At 42.4% G+C, this 19584-nt stretch overlaps 1 protein-coding gene across 1 annotated transcript in view; it reads right to left on the bottom strand.

Moving 5' to 3' along the window:
* TMEM131L (transmembrane 131 like) overlaps positions 1–19584 on the bottom strand; it is a 673742-nt gene that overhangs the window by 237368 nt on the left and 416790 nt on the right. Inside the window, exons 15-17 of the mRNA XM_078676947.1 lie at positions 15050–15113; positions 4199–4316; positions 385–523 (exon numbers count right to left, since the gene is read on the bottom strand). Of these exons, the coding sequence (XP_078533073.1) occupies positions 385–523; positions 4199–4316; positions 15050–15113 (321 nt within the window). The remainder of the gene's footprint in view (positions 1–384; positions 524–4198; positions 4317–15049; positions 15114–19584) is intronic.

Raw genomic sequence — 19584 nt, 5'->3', positions numbered from 1 at the left:
AAGGGGGACATTTAAAAATAAACATGAAAAAGATGACCGGACGATTAGGCTAAAACTGATTAAACACCTAACAAAGCTCTCATCCCGGTTTCCTTATCTTGTTAAATAGTGTCTACACATTTATAAATTGTGCGTAACATCCACAACACTGGGAAGGCAAGCACACGTTTGCAAGTGATACCATGGCACTAATTGTATTTAAAAGTTTGCTCCAAAATTATTTCCCTGCATATCAATAAACAATTCAAATCAACAACCTTAACAATTTAACATTTTGCCATGTTAAAACACTTATCCTTACATAAAAAGCATATTATAATATATAAACAAATAGCGTTCAGAGTTACCATGGATTTATTTCCCCCTACAAAGAATGTTCCTTACCGTACTATTTTTCAGTGCAGTGGTACTGAAATTTAGCGCAAATCCAGGCTCAGAAATCAAATGAGGCCAAAAAAAGGCAAAAGAACCTTTCTCGATTTTCTTCTGGTCAATGTCCTTCGTCCTGATCAAAAAATGTTTCCTGTGGGATTTAATAAATGTACAAAGTTAATGAGTAAACAAATGGATCAGTGGATTTCTTATGCCGATTAAAACTGAATCATCCAAATCAGACCTGCAAATTCATCTTAATGCACACCTAAATACAAATGATTGTGTATGTAAATCAGAAGGAGGTTTTAAATGTCCTTATTTTATTTGTTACTCTTGAGAACAGAATTAGTAAAGCAGCTATCATTGATTTCCGCCCAGAGGAAAGAAAATTTGATTAAATTCTGTCCCCAGAGAGAATATTGTCCAAGCTTGCAAGGAGGACATCAGCAGTGGGGAAACGTGCTTAAGGAGGTGAGTACAGCATGTAAAGCTGATGTCACACAGACACTTGCAAGCAAAGGCCTCAAATATATACCTTTCTACATGCCACTTGCCGATTCAAGTCAAGAATACTGTGTGAAGTGTATGCAAGTGAAAATGTAGGCCCTTAATCTGCACCTTCCTAAACAGAGAATGCAGAATAACAAAATCAGCAGCCAGAATGCCTGCCCATGAAGCTATCCCCAACACTCATGCATAACCGGGTAAAATAAAATGAGGATTTTCCTATTTTTTCAAATTAGGAGTACACCTAAACTAAGAATAGTGCAAGACAGTTTTTAAATAGGATTTGGTGCACATTCACATGCCATGCCCTAAAGAGTATTTAGAGGAAGGTTTCCTATAGCTGCTTTTCACCAGAGCACTATTACAACACTTTATATATAACAGAGAAATAGCAGTACAAGTTTAATTTATAAGTAGGAGGCAAAAGGGGCCCTCAGGGGAGGCAGTAGGATAAGGAGGGGAGAGCAGGAAGGAGGAGGAAGGAAGGTTGAACAAGAACTTGTAAACATAAGACAAAAAGGGTTCAACAAAATTAAGTACCAGTCTGCCATTAGTGTCAGATAGAATCTTCTCATTCGTAAATGGCATAAGAGTTGGAAGGACCTACTCTGCAGAGGAAGTAAAGCGATAATTATTTCTGGAACAACAAGGTGTTTGGTGCTAATATTAGGTTAAGAGGAAGAGAATTCCATTTACTTGATCTAGCGCCTGTGAAAGATTGTTTCAATGATTAAGATTTGAATTTGCTTCTTTATTGTGCGAGAGAATCCTTACTCCTCGACTGATTTCATTCACCTAAGCAGCAGCGAGGTAACTGGGTCGGCCCAAAAGTGAGACAGCAAACGTTAATGACTATAAGTGATTGTATAACTGTAGTGCCCCAAAAGACAGACAGACTACAGTCAATATGTGCAGTGCCAGAAGATAAACCTTTCCTGCCAATTGTAGCACTTCTTTCAGACTCACTATCTGGAGGACTTGCAGAAAAGGAGTTGGGGTTGACCGTGCAAGTGGAGGTCTGCAATTCAAGGTTCTACGGAGTGCAAATCTGCAACAAGAACTCAGGGGTCACCAGTCCCTGATCTACGGTCGGTGGCACCTAGCAATTAGATGATTTATCACTGGCAGGAAAGATTTTGAAGAAGCTGCAATATTCAAATCAACCAGATCTTTGTTATATGGCAACATAGGCTCTGAAGCAGAAAGTCAAGGTTGCCAAATCATTGACAAATATTAGCCTTCGTCTCTTCAGTGAGGGAGGGCAGGTCCAAAACTTGTGCAATAAGGCATACTACAGCAGCGAAAGAGGCACTTTGCTCGATCAGGGACCCAAAAGGAGAATTGAAGAGATTCTGAGAAGGTATTGAGGCAACTGCCATTCTGTAGGTCAGGAGATAGGCCTGCATCAACATATTGAGGTGGTAGCAAGTTACCTCTCCCTACATCATCCTCATCATGTTGGGAAGGTTAGAAAACTTGTATGGCATAAGTTTAAGACCCAAAACTAGTCTCCATCCTCCTAATGTATTGCTGCTGATTCAGTGAACAGAAGGATAACCTTCCTCCACACCTGGATGTGGCTTTGTTGAGTCTAGTGTGACATAGGTCAAACTCTAACTGAAGAGGACAATAAAACCAGAGAAGAGAGAGAAAACCAGATCCTGACCCGACGCCACCAGAGAAGATGGAGGAAAGAATTCAAAGCCTACAGTAGATGAGTAAAAGCACAGCTCAGCACTTGAGGCAGACCAGACTGGCTTTGTCCAGGGTGAATCAGTGCTGATGAATAGCCTGCAGTCAAATTTTCATGGGGTGCCTTGCCAGGTCTGTGGGGCCAGAAGGCAAGTCGGAGAGCACAAGACTGAATACGAAGATATGCAGTATGGCCTCCTTGAAGGTCTCAAAATGTTGCAGAGTCAATGAAGACCCTGGAAACTCAACACAAATTGGATCTCAATTTTGCATCAGATCCAAAGACTGAGGCAAAGCCAGCGTTTGGTTTCTAGAAGGTTGACTAGAAGATCTCTTCTTAGAAATAATGCATCTGAGCATCAAAAAGCCTCATTGACTCTTGTTTCTTTTTCAGCTTCCACTTAACTAAGAGTTAGTTTAAGATGCAGACCCGGAGTAGGACCAGTTTGGCGATCTGGACGCAAGGTCCTCTCCTTGTGAGTGGCAACATGTTTGGTGTTATGCTCCTTGATTGCTTTGGGATGCACAAGTGAACAATTGTCATAGGGGTTAGTGCCATGTTTGGTGCCAAGATACAACAGGCAGTAGATGTCCGGGCCCATACCTAACATACGTTTCTGCAATGCACAACAGGATTTAAAGCCTGTCGTCTTCAGAGGCCATATCCCTACATACCGTGAAAATAATTTGAATCAAAAGGGCGCTGATAAGAGCAAAAACCAATAAATGCAAAGCTCGGAATCCACAAAAAAAGGCATCGAAAAAGAGGAACTAGAGCAAGAGCGCAAAGATGGTGCCTATATGAGGTTCAGTATCATCACATCTGGAGGAGGGAAGCAGTCACAATTGAAGCTGATGGTGCCACATACTGGCAGATAGGAGCTATTACAAGAGTTCACATATCCAGTCTGGAGCGTGATAAGGTGACAAATCTGTGGTTAGAAGTATTTAGCAGAATTCTTGTTGGACTATAGAACTGGAGGATCAGCAGGTAAGTTACAACATTTTAAATTGCCTTATATTTGCAATGCGAATGAATGTCTCTTGGGTAGCTGGTGAAAGAACAAGTCACAGCAACTTTTTAAATCTGCAATGATGAAATAATCAAGGATACAATTATCTGCAATAAAAGTAGATTGTAAGTAATTAAATTTATAGACAATTAACCTAAAAGACAATCTATTTCATACAATTTTCTGGAAAACCTGAAGCCAGTCATGGTCATCATATGGCTGCCCAAGACAGTTAGGGAAACGCATCTTACTTTGAAGTTTAGTAGCCTCACCAAAGAGAAGACTCTCCAAATATTCTCAATTTTAGGGAATGCAAAAGAAGATTGAATGTCTGGTGTATGACTTGCTCTGGAGGATGTGCACACCTGCAAGTAAATATCACAGGTAGACATCAATTTACAGCAACAACAGGTGACTGGGAGTAAACACTATGGGGTCCCAAACTACAACAGCATTACAACAAGGCCAACTACATTAAACACAGTAAAGACTAAAAAAAACATAGCAGCAATTGCTTTAGGGGAATGGAAGGAGAAAGGAAAGGTTGAAGGAAGTTGTGTCAAATATTTGGTTTGGAGATGGCAGGTAGGTACATTAGGTTATTTATTTACCTGCAAGTGTCTCCATAGTTTAGTTTCCAGTATCTTTCATACAGTTCACTTCCAAGTTCAGAATCTACCTTCCAAGTGGAATGATCTAAAGACAAACTTCTCTGCCAGCGTACATTTGCTGTAAAACAAGGGATAAAATTATTTTAGTGGTCACCTCAAAATGCGAATTGGTATAGCACACAGGTTTTAACAAAAAACACTGAAAAAGAGCGAAGGAAAGAGTACCAGGACCATTTTCATGGAACAATCTTCTATAATCAATGAGGCACCTGATGCTTTTCATGGTTAAACATTTTTACTCAGTGAGCACACAGTACCTCTTACTGTCTTTCAAGGACTTCTCTTTAATTAAACAAAGTTGTATTTACTGACCTCTTACTTAATGTTTTGTGTCCAAGTGGAAGGCAACAGTTTTTGGTATATCTACCAAAATTAAAACACCAGGTCCTGTAATTCTAGGATACTTATTTGGCAAAGTATTTCTAGTTAGTAGTTCTTTTAATTTAAAGGTGTAGTTATCATAGATTAATTTTCATCATGTCATATGAATTTGGAAATGTACGCGATAAATTGTGAATTTAGGAAGATCCTCGATTCCAAATATATGAGTTCTGGTTCATAGAAGTTGGAAATGGCCCTCTCTAGGGTGCTTTCCCTCAACTTTTTGCTTTTCTCCTTCACAGTTCACTGCTGATCTGGATGTTAGCCTTAGGACTATAGTACGATTGGCACTGCTGTGCTGTGTCGAGGAGGTGTACTCATCATATACATACTGTGGAGCGGTGTATATATATTTGGCTGATTTGAGTTAGCTGTAAGTCCCTAGTCATGGGGAAAGACCTATACCAGGGCCATGCACCTCGGAAGTGCCTCTGTGGGCCTGCTAAACTGGTTGTTCTATTGTAAGAGGTAGCTCATCGATTGTGCCACAGGTCTGCCCTGGTGGGTCCTATGTGCACTGGTTACTGTTACTCGGTTTGGCGTTTAGAAAGCTACATGCCATGGTTCTGCATGTCTCCTGCTATATCGAAGTTCTCCCTGGGGACAGTGTGCGGTATTGGGAAGACGTTGGGCATGTGTGTATGTGTTACTTGCACAAGTCAGGAATTACACTGGATGGTGTGTTTGGTGGGATGGAGCCTGCTTCTCGCATTGGATTAGCATGAGGGGGTGTAGGGAAAAGCTGTTGAGCATTATTTCCTACGGGTGGAATAGTGTAGTGTATCATAGTGTTTGGTATTGATGAGTTTGTAATGGTGAATCCTCTCTGGTAGTGGGAGGGAGTTCGACTTTACAGTAATTGAAATGTCACTTTGGGAAAGTGGGCATTAAGATGTGCAAGGTTCTGTGTGCCTGGTAGCCTGTCTCCTACTTCACAACTGGGTGCTAAGGGGACAATCAGTGCATTCCTGATAGAGGGCCACAAACTAGATGTTCACTGGAAACTGCAGACCTCTGACTCTGAGGGGCCTTTCTTGGATGGTTACGTGGGGGAAGAATTAGCACATGCATTCCAAAGGGAGGTTATTGGTCCTACTGAAAATTGTGATCAAACCTCCCAGAGCAGGATGGCAGAGAGGGCTAAATGTAGAGAGGGCCTGTGCATTTCAAAGGTGGCCATTTATACGGATCATTTCTTTAAAGGCCATGGTGGGTATGACTACTGGGGCTTCGGCCTCCGAAAGTAGAGACACTTTTGTATTTCGGAACCATACTACGCTTGTTCAACACAGGGACATTGACACGAGGAGTCATTAGGGCAGGAGGGACTGTAAATGGACTATCCACAGACTTGTGGTGGCATGGAACTTGTGCTCCAGGAAGGGGACTATCACTTGGTGGATTTTGCCTGGACGTTTCTGGCCTGCAGCTAAGTGTCAACTGACGTGGCTTGGTTCTTGAAGTACTTTTCAGGGGCTGGTGACCTGGCCTCCTGTCCACGAGATCTCAGGGACACAAAGGATCTCACCATCTCCACAAGATCATAAAGATCGCACTGAGTATAGCAGAGACAAGTGGAAGTGATTGTGGTTGGGACAAGGACTGTCCTGACATACACCACACTAGGTTGTTGGCTCTCTCCCTGGACCCACGACACAGGGTACTTTGTGGTGGAAAACACCATGACGAGCCAGAGGGGTTTCTGTGCCTTGTGGGCATCTGCAGCTGACTGTCAGGGGTCTATGACAGGTCACACCGCTGCTTGAGGGGAAAACATTTCTTCAGACGTGGAAGCACACAAGCTTCCTGGGTCACAACCTTTTGCCAATGGGGGGGGAGGGTGGGTTAGCCATGTGGCACTCGTGCAGCTACCATCGGGTGTCCGGAGGTCTAATCCGGAAGGGCGAAACTAAGTAACTGTTTCTTTCCGTGTTAAGTGGTTCCGACTGTCTAGGCAACACGGAATCTGCCGGGGCAACGTGCATCGTTGGCTCCTATAGTTGGGGACTGAGGGGCTAGGTCACGAAGCGTTATCAGAGATTGGTGACTGACCATTCTGCAATAGGAAAGTCAGACAACTGCATATAACTGTAAAGTGTATATAAATGTGTGTTTTGATTCCAATCGAGAGGTTGGCAATTGCGTATAACTGTAGAGTGTATATCCAATGCGTATCATTTTGATTTCAGTGCGTGCGTGAGTGTGTTTGTAATATAAAGACAAGTTGTTTTTATACAGAGGGTGTGGAACCTTTTTGATTTGAACGCAGTGTTTTGCAAGCAGGCTTGTTGTTGCCAAACTTTACACTCGAGCCCTGAGGATAAGCCGGACTGCTCAGGCCCAAGCTACCAGAGGGTTAGAACAGGTTATTGGACAAGTGTATTATACTCATCCTATTTGGAACAGAGAACTCTGACTGGTTTTGATGCGTCTCAGCCAGCCCGAAACCGTAGGGTCTAAAAATACTTTTAATTCAACACATCTTTTCACTACCGTGTACAACTAATAAAATATGAGAACTGGAAGCCGGGTTCCAGTTTGTCAAGGAGATAAAACAAGTGTATTTCAAGTTATTTTGTGGATAATTATTTTGAAATAAGCAAATTGATTCTGGGGGGTACCAACTTCGCAGGTGTTGAAGACCAAACAGTGTCTGAAACTATACCTAATCATGAAGCTGCAGAGTATGATAGCCTGACCAGCTGAATTTATGAATAACTGTCCAGTCTTGTGACATATATTTTATTAACCACTGTTACCTTAGGAAATATCACAGAAACATGGGAAAACTCTAATATTTGTCTTTCTGGAAAAAAGGGGATTACTTTCCATGTTCTTTAAACCGCTACACTTTCCTTTCCAAAGTGCACAAGACAATTTAAGCTAAAATTATTGCTAATGCTGTAGCTTCTAAAAAACACAGCTCAGTAACACAAACATGGGTTTCGCCTATGAGGGGTGACAACAAAGAAACTTTATCACACAAGAGTGGCTGGGCAAAGTAGAAGAAGGAGGAAGACTGATACGGTCCGACTAAGATGCAACTTCATAGGTACGCCAAGGTATCAAAAGATATTAAAATTGACTCCTCACTCACATTATCGTGACCTGCTTCATCACTGGCTCCTATCCACACCAATAAATGGTGTTTATTTAGAGTGGCTCTTGAATTAAATTGTTCAGTGAATCCTAGTTTGTATATGCCAACATGTTTCAGCCCACGATATGAGCCCCTTGCGGATCTGGGGTCTTCGTCAGGGCTAAATGTTGTGTGTGTGTCCCTGCCTGTATTTCGTATGCATCTCATGCACATACGTGAGGCCTAATGCTCTCACCTGACTTGATCTTCAGTCCCTGAAAAATATCCTTATTCTGGTTTGTTCGTGGGTCAAGCGTGTCTAAAGCATAGTGTAGTCTTATAGTTACACTTGTGTCAAGGATCATACACACCACTTGTGCATCTATGTGTCACCATTTCTCAGACCGCCATGGGTGAGAGCAAATTGGGCCTCAAGTATGTGCATGGGAAGAAGAACCATAAATAAACACATTATTTTACCTATACCCCAGTTACCCTACAAATAAATGAAGTCTTTTGGGTATAACTTGAGGTATTTTTAAACTTTCTATTCCCTATATGGATCCCTGCTTATCCAGCAAGAACTCATCTAGGAACTCCCAACCTTTTGGTTGAGTCCGCATGGGGGTACCACCCTACTAGAGTGTGGATCGCTACTAATGATGAAGCAAACCACAATGACGTGAGTGAAGAGCCTATTTTAATATCTTTTGATACCTTGGTGTACCTATGAACTTGCATCTTAGTCAGACCTTGTTCGGGTTCTTCCTCCTACTTTGCCCTGTTGTTTGTGTGATAATAGTGATTTTAAGAGAATGCAATCGGGTAGATTTTCTCTCGCAAATACATCAGACTCTTTCTACTTGATATGTTTGGAGTCTTGAGTGGGTGGTCAAAAGTGATTGACATATCTGTTGGTACTAATGTGTAAACAAGATTTTAGTAGGAAGTTCACTAATAATAATTAGCTTTCACCATCCTACAGTAAGAATTCCCATTAATGACAAACTATCTGCCAAGATTATGATTAAAATAGTTATAAGATAAAATACATATGCAAATGCTGACCAATATGTTGGCTATGGTTCATTAATAATTTGTTTTTCCAAGGAAACACAAATCTCGCTCTAGTTGTGAAATTACATTCTTTGTCAAAACAGCTATTTAGTTTACTTGACAGGGTTGAGACTCAATTTAGCCTAGGAGCAGTCATATTAATGGATGCCAAGAAGAGAAAGAATTTGAGATTTTACACGGGCACTGCTCCTATTACATCATATGCTTCTAAAAACATAAGGAGAATATACAGCAATAGAACCCTACATAAGGAGGAATAGGTGGGTAAAATACTGGGAGGAATAATATAACAAATAAAGAGGTGCACAAATTAGAGACCAAATCTAACATTAACTACATCTCTATTAAGTGTTTTGATTTTCATTATACAATCAAGTATGGTGAAAAGCCACCCAAAAATAAATATCATGCCAAGTCACAGACGAGATTCTGGATTGGACTACAATGGAGGGAGTGCCTTGTATGTCTAAATCCAGTTTGCCCTAAAATGCGGTAATGCACGTGTGGTCTAGAAGCAGTGGGGTGACTGTGATTGCCCCCAAAGCAACACCCGAAAGTTGATGGGACTGCCCTGGAAACCCACGCCGGCAGTAAAAATGCACAATTCATGTAATTTGCAGGGAACATCACATTCCGAAAAGATCACATTTTAAATGTGTAGGGTGGTTCCGGCAACAGGGAAAAACGTACCTTAACTTGTAAGTATCCGCTTGTAGCGTTGTACAGTTGCATGCTTTGCACACTGCTACCATCTAGTGGTAGACGCAGACGTTACACGTTGGTTTTCTTAGAAGTGTACGTTTTAGTTTCGAGGAGACGCAAGATTCCTCCCTGACACTCAATTCAGTAGGAGTGGACATAGTCCCCACCTAAAATGGTGCAAACCCTTCCCTTGCTCCCTCAGGAAACAGGTGACCGACATGAAGATTAGTGGAACAAGGAAGGGCAGTAAATGTGTAAAGTTACACTGCCAAAGAATGCATATTGTGTGTAATGTTAAGCATGTGAAATTAACTCACATCCAGGGAGATGGGAGGGTACATGTGAACCTTGAGCAAAGTAACATTTTATGTTTGCAGCATGTATAGCTATAGATCACATGCTTTACAAAGACTAGAGAGCAGCGCTCTCCTCCTAAAGGGGTGGCTTGCGAGCAATCGGACATGTTTGGAACAATGTTTTTCATTATGGTTTGGCCTGCCTGTGCTTCTTCTCAGACATGAATGTCCACAAATGTGCGATGTAGTGCACCTATTAGCTTTACTGATGTCTGCCCGCCTTTGTGAATGGATGTGGTGCAGCTAATGAAATATATTCAAGGCCTCTGGACAAAGTATATGCAATGCTCTGTTCATGTTTAAGGGTGTGGAAAGACAATTGGTTACGTCAATGATCTGATTGACATGGATGGGGAGAAATCCTTTGCTAGGTAACAAGGATTTGTCCTAAGGACGAACCTAACTTTATACACCTTGATGTAAGGTTTACACACTGTTGAGGCCTGCAACTCACTAACCAGGAGCAAGGACAGGACTACTACTAGGAATACTGTTGTGTACGAGAGACACTGTATGTGACAGGTATGTGATGGCTCAAATGGATATTCAATGAACCTTGACAGACCTGCGTTAAGGTACCACGCCAGGACCAGTGATGTCCTTGGAGGAATAACTCTTACGACCTTTCATAAATACACTGTCCACTCAAATCTTAAATATATATCTATTTTGCTTGCTTTGCGTGTGGGCAAACAGCGACGGCTACCAAATGAAGCCTAATACATATTTTCACCAATCTTGGCTTTTACAGGTGTAAAAGCTACTAAATAATATGATGAAGAAATACTTGCAGGGGTTGTGTGTGTCTATTTATGTAGTAATGTACACATCTTTTCTATTTTGCAGCACAGCCACCTTGTGTGACAGTTCTGCAAGCTTCCCACAGAGTATACATTCCTCTAGAAGGTGGAGATCACCATACTCTAAAATCTCAGGCATCAAATTGCAATGTTCATTTCCTTGAGATTTGGATGTCTCAGCTGACTGTGATGCAGAGTTAAAGGGTAGCAAAAGTACCACGGTTTCCGCGTGAGAGCAATGAGAACGAAAGTTGTGACATTTGTCTCAACCTCCTCACTACTTAAGGGATCCGAAGTAGTAGAGAGAAAGCATAGGCAAATATCCATGACCAATTTACCAATAGTGCATTGCCTATGGACTGTGTATGGGTACCAAGAGGGAAAGTTTGGGCATTTTGCATTTACTACTGTGGCAAACCAGATTGCTTGTGGGAGCCCAAATCTTCAGAAGTATTGATGATATACTTGGGATGAGTCATATATCACTTGCGTACTTGGTGAAGAGTCATGCATAATAAGACTTAAGTCATGCCCAACCCCAGCAGATGCCCCTCTAGGAGCTGTATGTGATGACGACAGGCCCAATGCCATAGCAATTGTGCGAATTTTGACAGAGGAGATGAGTGGGTGCATCCTTGTTATTAGATGTAATATAACGCAGTGTGTCCATTCTAACTAGTACTTTCTTGTACTGAATCAGTGTGCAAAATACCCAAAAGCTTATTCTGATACAATCCGCTCTAAAACACAGATATGCAATTTCTGCAGCGTTCCAGTACCCATGACAGTCGGGTTGTCTAGATGTGCTCCTCACCCTGCGAGTGATCTGTCCAGTAACAAATCATTTTCCTTTCACCAGTTACAACTGGGTTGAACTCTGGGCTCTAACAAAACTAGATCTACTCTATGAATCATTGCGTGAGACCTTTGTCCGGATTGTCACTGCTGCAGTGGATGCATGTGCAGTCAAGCTTACAGCACTAGTGCAGCGCATGACACCATCAGACCCAACAATTTCATGATCAGTCTCGCTGTTAGATGGCATAAGGTCTGATAACGAGTGAGCAGCCTTTGAAATGTCATCACTCTGTCCTGCTTGGGACATGCTTTATTATTGTGTTTAACACCACCCCTGAAATAAGTTGCATCTGCTGCGGGCTGGGATGTGACTTTGTTGTGACTGTGGAACCTAGCCTGTGAAGAAACAACACAGCTGCCTATGTTGAGGACTGCAGCATACATGTGCTGTGACCACTACTAGATATTCTGTGAATACCTTTGTGCAGATGTGACACTGAAGGGCAACACTTTGAACAGGGAGTGTTGGAATGTGAGGTAATGATGATGTGCCAGATGGATGGGGAAATGAAGATAGGGGCACTTGAGATCAATGGTCGCCATGTGATCCTCTGTGTAAAGCAGCAAAATGTCAGCCTGATTGATGCTCATCTTGAAATGCTTCAACAATATGTAACGGGTTAGCAACCTCAAGTCGAGGATAGCCCGCAAAGTGCGTTCTTTTTTGGAGATGAGGAAGTATAGGGAGCATACCCCGTGCCAGATTTGTTGTGAAGGAACATGTGCTATAGCACCCTTGCGGAGAAGTGCTTGCAACCCCTCTATCAGCTATCTTAGATGTTCCAGACTCATGGAGTATCAGTAGAGTGTAATGCTTGGTGGTGGGGTACAAAACTCCAAGCAGCATTCTTGATGGAAAGTCACTGCTTAGAGGTGGAGGTGCCCTTTCATTGTCCACCTCTACCTTTTGCTTTGTTGTTCCCTCCAAAGCCTTTTCCAGTATAGAACTATGGAGGTCTGTTCCTCCTAAGTAGTTTGAGGTTGCTGAAAGCCTGAATGCTGCGATGCTGGTGCAGTGTTACCACATGATCACACCTGTTGGTGCTGAAACTAGTTTTACGAATTTGGGTCTGGCGTGCCGCCACAGCTTTCACTGTAAACATGTGCTTCTTTACTTTCTACAACATCGTGTGGGCTAAACAGATGTTCATCATCAAAGGAGGCATTCATGATATGTTACTAAACTTCAGGACACATTTGTGATTCCTGGATTCAGGCATGTCTTCTGAGGAGGACAATGGTGTTCATCTACCTAAACGCTATGTCTGCACAGAAAACCTGCGCTTTAAATACAATCTGTCCTTCTTGCAGCAGGTCTCTGCCAACTTTGTGGTAAACCTCAGGGATATGTTTTACCATTTGCTCCACTCCCTCATAATGGTATCTGTCACACCTTTACAGGAGGCCCACAGCCTTTGCTATGAGCCACTGTGTTGCTGCTCCCACCAACTCTTGTCCCTGTTGCACTGATCTTGTGGCTCGCCTTGTGTGGCGGTGGTGCATCGCCAGTTCCCTGGACAAAGGGAGTCCGTCAGTACATCAGGTGCTGGCTTTTATTTCTTTTCTACCACTTTGATTTTAACATTTTCCACACACATTTTGTCATGCTCCTAAGAGTAGGCAGAAACTGAATCCAGTTCACGCTCTACTAAGAAGTCCTCTTCTTGCTCAATGACATGCAGCTTCAGCTTGTGGTGATCTGCTGCTCTCCGAATAACCATGAAGTAACCATGAGATATGCTGCTGTGTTATTAGGAGACAAAGTCTTGAATGGATTGGCCTCAAAAGCATTCTCACCCTGAGGGTCCACAATGCAATCTTGCCAAGTATCATCCCATCATCTGCCGAGATAAGCTCGTAATATGGGTCCTGTGGATCAAACTCACATCTTGGACTGAGGCAGTGTTAGTCTGTCTACGTTTCCTTGGTATAGGGAATGTGTGCAGCAACCTAGACAAAGCTTCCTTGATGTAGAGCTTCCCATCTTCAGAGGTGTTGGGTCTGCCTCTTGTTGTGCAAGTAAAGCCAAAATCTTCACAGACTGAGGATGAATGTAGGTCTACCCCTGCCCGATAGCAGACTGTTCTGGCAGCTCAATGATCGTAGAAGGGTCACTAGACATTGAGACTGGCGTCGGAAGTGTTCCCAGAGTTGACTTTGGCACTGAGTCACCCTGGAGCCCAGAGCTGAGAAAGCGTGGGCTTACTTGGAGGCTATGTGCCCTCGCCTTGGGTCAGTGGTTGGTTGTCGGTTTCTGGTGCCCTAGGAGACAGTGGCAGAACAGGATTGTTAAGGCATCTTTGTCATAATATTTGGCTTTAAAACTGGGTCTCTCAAATTCCTGTGCTTGCCCTTGTTTCGAGACGCTTATAACGGTTGAGTTCCAAGGGTGAGCCTCAAATCGCGTGGGAGATGTCACTATCTTCGGGGAAGTCTGTACCTTGGAAGCAGTTTAGGACCCTTGAAGATAGCCCTCCTCATTGTCTGAAATGAGAAGGGAATGCTGAGCAAATCAAACATTTACCCCTGTCACAGATCTGGGTTTAATCCATCGTTCTTTGGCTCACCACACCACCCCGGGTTGGACCCAGCCATATGCAAATCAGTCTTGAACCTGCTCCTCATGGGAACAGTCCAAATCATCAGCCCCGAAGCAAGTTACAATTTAAGGATGAGTAATAAGTAACACTTAAGTGCCTCAGTTAACACCAATTCTAAATCGACTGCTGAAAAGAAACCTACCCTTGCTGCTCTTGTATATATACATACAAAAGCACAGACAGTGTACTCCTGGAGGTACAATTCACCACTACTTCGTCTCTTACTGTTGCTTAATCCCCCTCACTAGAACAGCTAATGAAAGGCATACCAACTCATTTTAGGCATTATGTTCACAGGGGAAAAAAGCAGGGTTAGAAAATCAAAACAATTATATGATTCGCCTAATCATTTTCTATAGCTCAACCACTTATTCATTTATCACCAATTGTGTTGGGAACCTCAATCACCTCACAATCAAACCTTGAATATTAATATAATATAAATGGGTACTGTTACAGAAACAAGGTGTGCCACTGATATGCTGTATATTTATTTTGGCTGACACAAACACTTTAAAAAGACAGATGCAGACAATCTTTATGCACACATTGCAGAGGAGGTTCAACCATTTTCTAGACTTAACATTGTATTAAGAAAATGTTATAAATATTTAGTGATCAGTGTTCCAGCAACGAAAAATACTGCAAGCAGCAGTAAGAGGGGCTGTGCAATATTTACCAATAAAATATTTAACATAATTTGACTTTAAGACTGATAAAAAGCTTCAAGCGAATACTAAGAGCTTGCAGTTTCACCTTTTCAGGTGATGGACTACCCAGTACTCGGTAGAAGGTCAGATTGTGAGGAAATACTCAATAGCTCGACAATTAGAACCACTGTTTCATAACATGCATCATTCATTCACCTGTTATTGTAACCCAGCTGAGGGATTTTGAGGCATGCAGGTTGCAGACCATCACAAATAAAATAATCTTACCAGCATCTGACTTTTCAAAGTAGGAATGCCTTCCACACTGAGCTATGGCTTCAAAATGTCCTGTCTAAAAAAAGAAATAACACAGTTAAGCCTTACAGCAATATCCAGAAAGCAGAGCAAGCTAGGGCACAGGAGAGAACTAAATGATTATTCCTCATAACCTATATCAAAATGGTATTGAAAATCGTTGCGATATTCAGAGAGCAGCAAAGAAAGCACATTTGTCAATAAAATATTAGTAACATAATTACTTATTTTCTAATAAAATCAGCATGACTTACAGGCAGTTTTCATTTCTTCTGGATAGGAGTGCAGCTACAATAACCAATTACAAAGCTCAAGAGTTTTAAGCTGAAGTGAAAGCTTTTCAACTGGTGTTAAGACAAAATGCTGGATTTAAGGGTTACGGTTTGTAATCTTTCAAATGCTTGGGGGAAAAGAGTGACAAGAGCTGGTGTGTGCATTCTGTGGCTATAAGATTCTTAAAACTGGAGATATTTTTATGAATCAGTACTCACAAAGGTTAAATGGGGATTCTGAACATTTAATAAACAAATTATCCCTTAAAGTATATCTTGTTGCCATGGTAATTCGAGAGATATACTGCAGACAACCGGAATTTGACTCTGGCGTACATAGGGGCACCCATATGTTAGTCTTTTGACAAATAGACTGCATTTTGGTGGGAAATTGCCCATTATGAATGTTATAGGAGGGGGGCGTGGCTTGGCGCCGACGGTGATGGCGGCGTCCTTGTGAGGCTCCGCGGACGAGCCGGGGAGCTCGGTGTCAACAACGCGTCTTGTCCTGAATGGCAGCCACTTCTCAGCGTCGGAGCATCTTGGGATACTGCTGAGCCGCTTTCATCATTATTTTGCGGCTGATAGACGGAGAACTTCGGTCCGTAAGTTTTCCGGTCCCGGCCACGGCTGCGTCCGCCATTTTAGGAGGGCGCGCAGTCGTCTCTTCAACTGCCGGCTCATGAAGCCCTTTCATTAGCACACTGCTCCTCTTATCTTAAAAGGTGTCTCAACAATTTTTTACACCAAAACGGATATTGCTGTCTTGGAGCTTGTCTTCATATTTAAGGGTAGTGCACGGTTATGGTATTTTTTTTCCCGACCGCCATTTTGTGTGTTTGTTACCTTCTATGACACAATTTTTTGGCGTGGGACTGCTTTCTTGTTCATACCTCGATGCCTCCCTTCTACATTTTTCTTAAAAGCGCTTTTCTGGATACGTTTTTGGTCATGCCTCTGTCTTAGCTCTTAATTTGGTGATTACTACCATGTTTCTCAGCACGACGGAGTGCTCCTCTACGTTTCCCTGCATATATCATTTTGCTCTGTGACACAACTCTAGTATGTCATAATTTTTTTACCAATGCAGCATTATCCTTTGTATTGACCATATGCTATGTGGTTTACTCAAATAAGAGGTGCGCAATACTCTTACTCATGTCTCCTGCTTAACGCCACTACTTCAGTGCTTGTCTCTCAACCAACGAGCCTTTACCAAGCTGTTGTCTCCTCTCTCACAGCTTATTCTGGATCGTCGTTGTGGCTTTATCATTGCCATTCACTATATTTGCCATAGACTGTCATTTCTTGTTGTCATCTCCTGGGCAGCTTAAAGACTATGTCGCAGTCCTCTCGTGTTTCAAAACCTGCCATTCTGAAGAACTCTAAAGTTTTTTCTGCCTTATCCAAGTTGGACGTGCCTATTGACTCCTCTGGCTCGGATGCGAGTATGGATCCCTCTCAGTCTACGCCATCGAAAATCAACACTAAAAGGCATACACAAAATCCTCCTTCACCTCCTAACTTATCAGCGCCTGTCTCCATGGAACTTTTGTTAGAAGAAATAAGATCATTCCGTCCTTTTTTGGAGGAAATAACAGCTCTGCGTCCCTTCATGGAAGAGACTAATGTAAAGCTTCAAACCCTCACAGATAACTGGACGCATATTGATACAAGAGTGGCATCAGTTGAGCAGGCGGTTTCATCCCTTCAGGAAACTTCCTCTAAGGTGCCATATTTAACCTCTCAGGTATCATCTCTCCAAAAGCAGGTGGAGGAGTTGGAGAACAGGAATAGACGAAACAATCTTCGCATTTACGGCCTGGCGGAAGGCCTTGAGGGGTCAGATCCGCTTGCCTTTTTCAGGTCCCTTCTTCCGAAGCTGCTCCGGTTGCCAGAGGGAACCACTCTCAACATCCAACGTGCTCACCGACTTGGCCGCCCATCCACGTCTTCTTCCTCTTCACAGAGGCCTCGAGGAGTTATTCTCTACTTTTTGGAATATACCGAAAGTCTTAGCAGCTGCCAAATCCTCCTCCAACTTATCATGGTCTGGCTCTTCTTTATTTTTTGCCCAGGATTACGCAAAAGCAACGGCAAACAGAAGGAAAGCTTTCCTAAGCATGAGAGAAGATCTTCGTTCAATGGGTGCCAGATATGGTCTATACCATCCCTGCTTATTTAAGGTTACATATAATAACAATACCACGACGTACGAAGATCCAGTCCGGCTACAGAGCTTCATTAATGCACACAAGACTTCAGCAATGGACTCATCCTCTTCAGCTCCTGGTTGAGATACTATCTTTTGCTTGTTGCTTTGTCATTTCCTGCTTAGTGCTCTCAGTTCTTTTTTGTTCCGTTTTTCAATTCTATCTTAACTGTTTTTTCTCCCACCTGCCTTTTCAGGATCCCTACCTCGTTTGATGATGTCTCCCCGGTTCCCTGCCTAGCCGATCCTGGTTGCGTCGACTCACCTATATGGCTCCATCCTCCCTCATCTCCTTCTCGTTCTCTTCCTTTGTAGGTACGTTTTTCCCTCACCTTCTCCCTCTGTTCTCCATTTTGTTTTCCTTTCGTTGCACAAGTACTCAACTCTCTGGTTTTTTCTCCTCGTTCTCTACTCTACTCTTTCCTTCTTCGTACTACTTTGACCTAGTTTATTTCTTTCTTTTTTTCTTCCTTTTCGTTTTCAATGCAAACCCCTTTTCCTTCTTACTCATGGGTTACTATTTTTGTCTCATCTATTTTGTACTCACTGTCCTAATCTACATGTCATGTCACTGAACATTGTTTCATGGAATGTCAAGGGTATCAATTCCCCAATTAAGCGTCAAAGTATTTTATCACACCTTGCCAAATTGAATATTGATATTGCTTTTCTCCAAGAAACTCACCTTTCTGATGTGGAATCTGTTTAGTTACGTAGAGGTTGGGTAGGTGAGGTTTTTTATTCACAAGGTGATGGAAAGCGAAATGGGGTTGCAATTTTGTGTCGTAGGTCACTCCCTTTTACCGTAATTGCCCAAGAGTCCGATACTGATGGTAGATGGACACATGTTAAATTATCACTTAGAGGTGTTCCAATCTCTCTCCTCAATGTCTATGGTCCTACAAATGGTGAACCCCTTTTTTGGGCTCAACTTTCTCCACGTATCACACAATTCATGGATGACAACTTCATTCTTGCTGGGGACTGTAACCAAGCCCTAGACCCGTTTATAGACAGGAATTCTACTGTTGCCTATGTTCCTAATAAACCACATAAACTTTTTGTACAAGCCATCTCCCAGCACAAACTTGTTGACTCTTGGCGTCTCTGTAACCTGACCTTGCGAGAGTTTACCTTTTACTCTCCGTCCCACAGATCCCAGTCACGGATTGACTATATTTTTCTTTCTCATGCCCTCACTCAAACACTCACTTCCGCTGAAATTGGTCCGATTTTGCTCTCAGATCATGCCCCGGTTGTGGTTAGCCTTGATGTAGTTCCCAAGGTGGAAGGGCCTAGGAGATGGCGTTTTAATAATACCCTTCTTTTAGATCCCAAGTTTTCAACTTCATTTTCTGTCTTTTTTGATGAATTTTTTTTATTCAATGATATCCCGCCCATTTCAAAACATACGATTTGGGACACCTTCAAGGCGGCTGCACGCGATTTCATTATTGGCTATGTTGCTAGAAAACGTAAGGCGGCCCGTCAATTCACTAACACTCTTCTTCACGACATTAAGAGATTGGAACACGTCTATTTTACCTCTCATTCCCCGGACAGTCTGAAAACCCTAATTGCTGCCAAGATCAAATTTAATGAAAAATCTACTGAAGATGCTTCCCTATACCTATTAAAGTCAAGTGCTAAGTTTTATGGTGGGAGGAATAAGGCTGGCAAAATCCTTGCAAATTACTTAAAAGTCAAGCATGATAAGATGAATATTGAATCTGTTTTTGATACCAATGCTCAATTACAACAAAGATGCAGAGATTCTTTCTACATTCTCCCACTTCTATGAATCCCTCTATACCCCAGATACTCCCTCATCCCCTTCTTCACTTACACATTTCTTCTCGTCCATTCACAAGCCTTCCCATTTCCCTCTTGATCTTTCCCATTTAGAAACTGACATTTCACAAACAGAATTACTCACCGCCCTCCAACGTCTTAAACTCAACAAAGCCCCAGGTCCTGATGGTTTTACCGTTGAATTTTACCTTCATTTTTCCAAACTATTGATT

This window comes from Lissotriton helveticus, chromosome 2_1 (genome assembly GCF_964261635.1).
Source record: "Lissotriton helveticus chromosome 2_1, aLisHel1.1, whole genome shotgun sequence".
In the NCBI taxonomy this organism is placed as follows: Eukaryota; Metazoa; Chordata; class Amphibia; order Caudata; family Salamandridae; genus Lissotriton; species Lissotriton helveticus.
The sequence above is the reverse complement of the archived record's forward strand: the minus strand, read 5'-3'. Positions and strand labels throughout refer to the sequence as shown.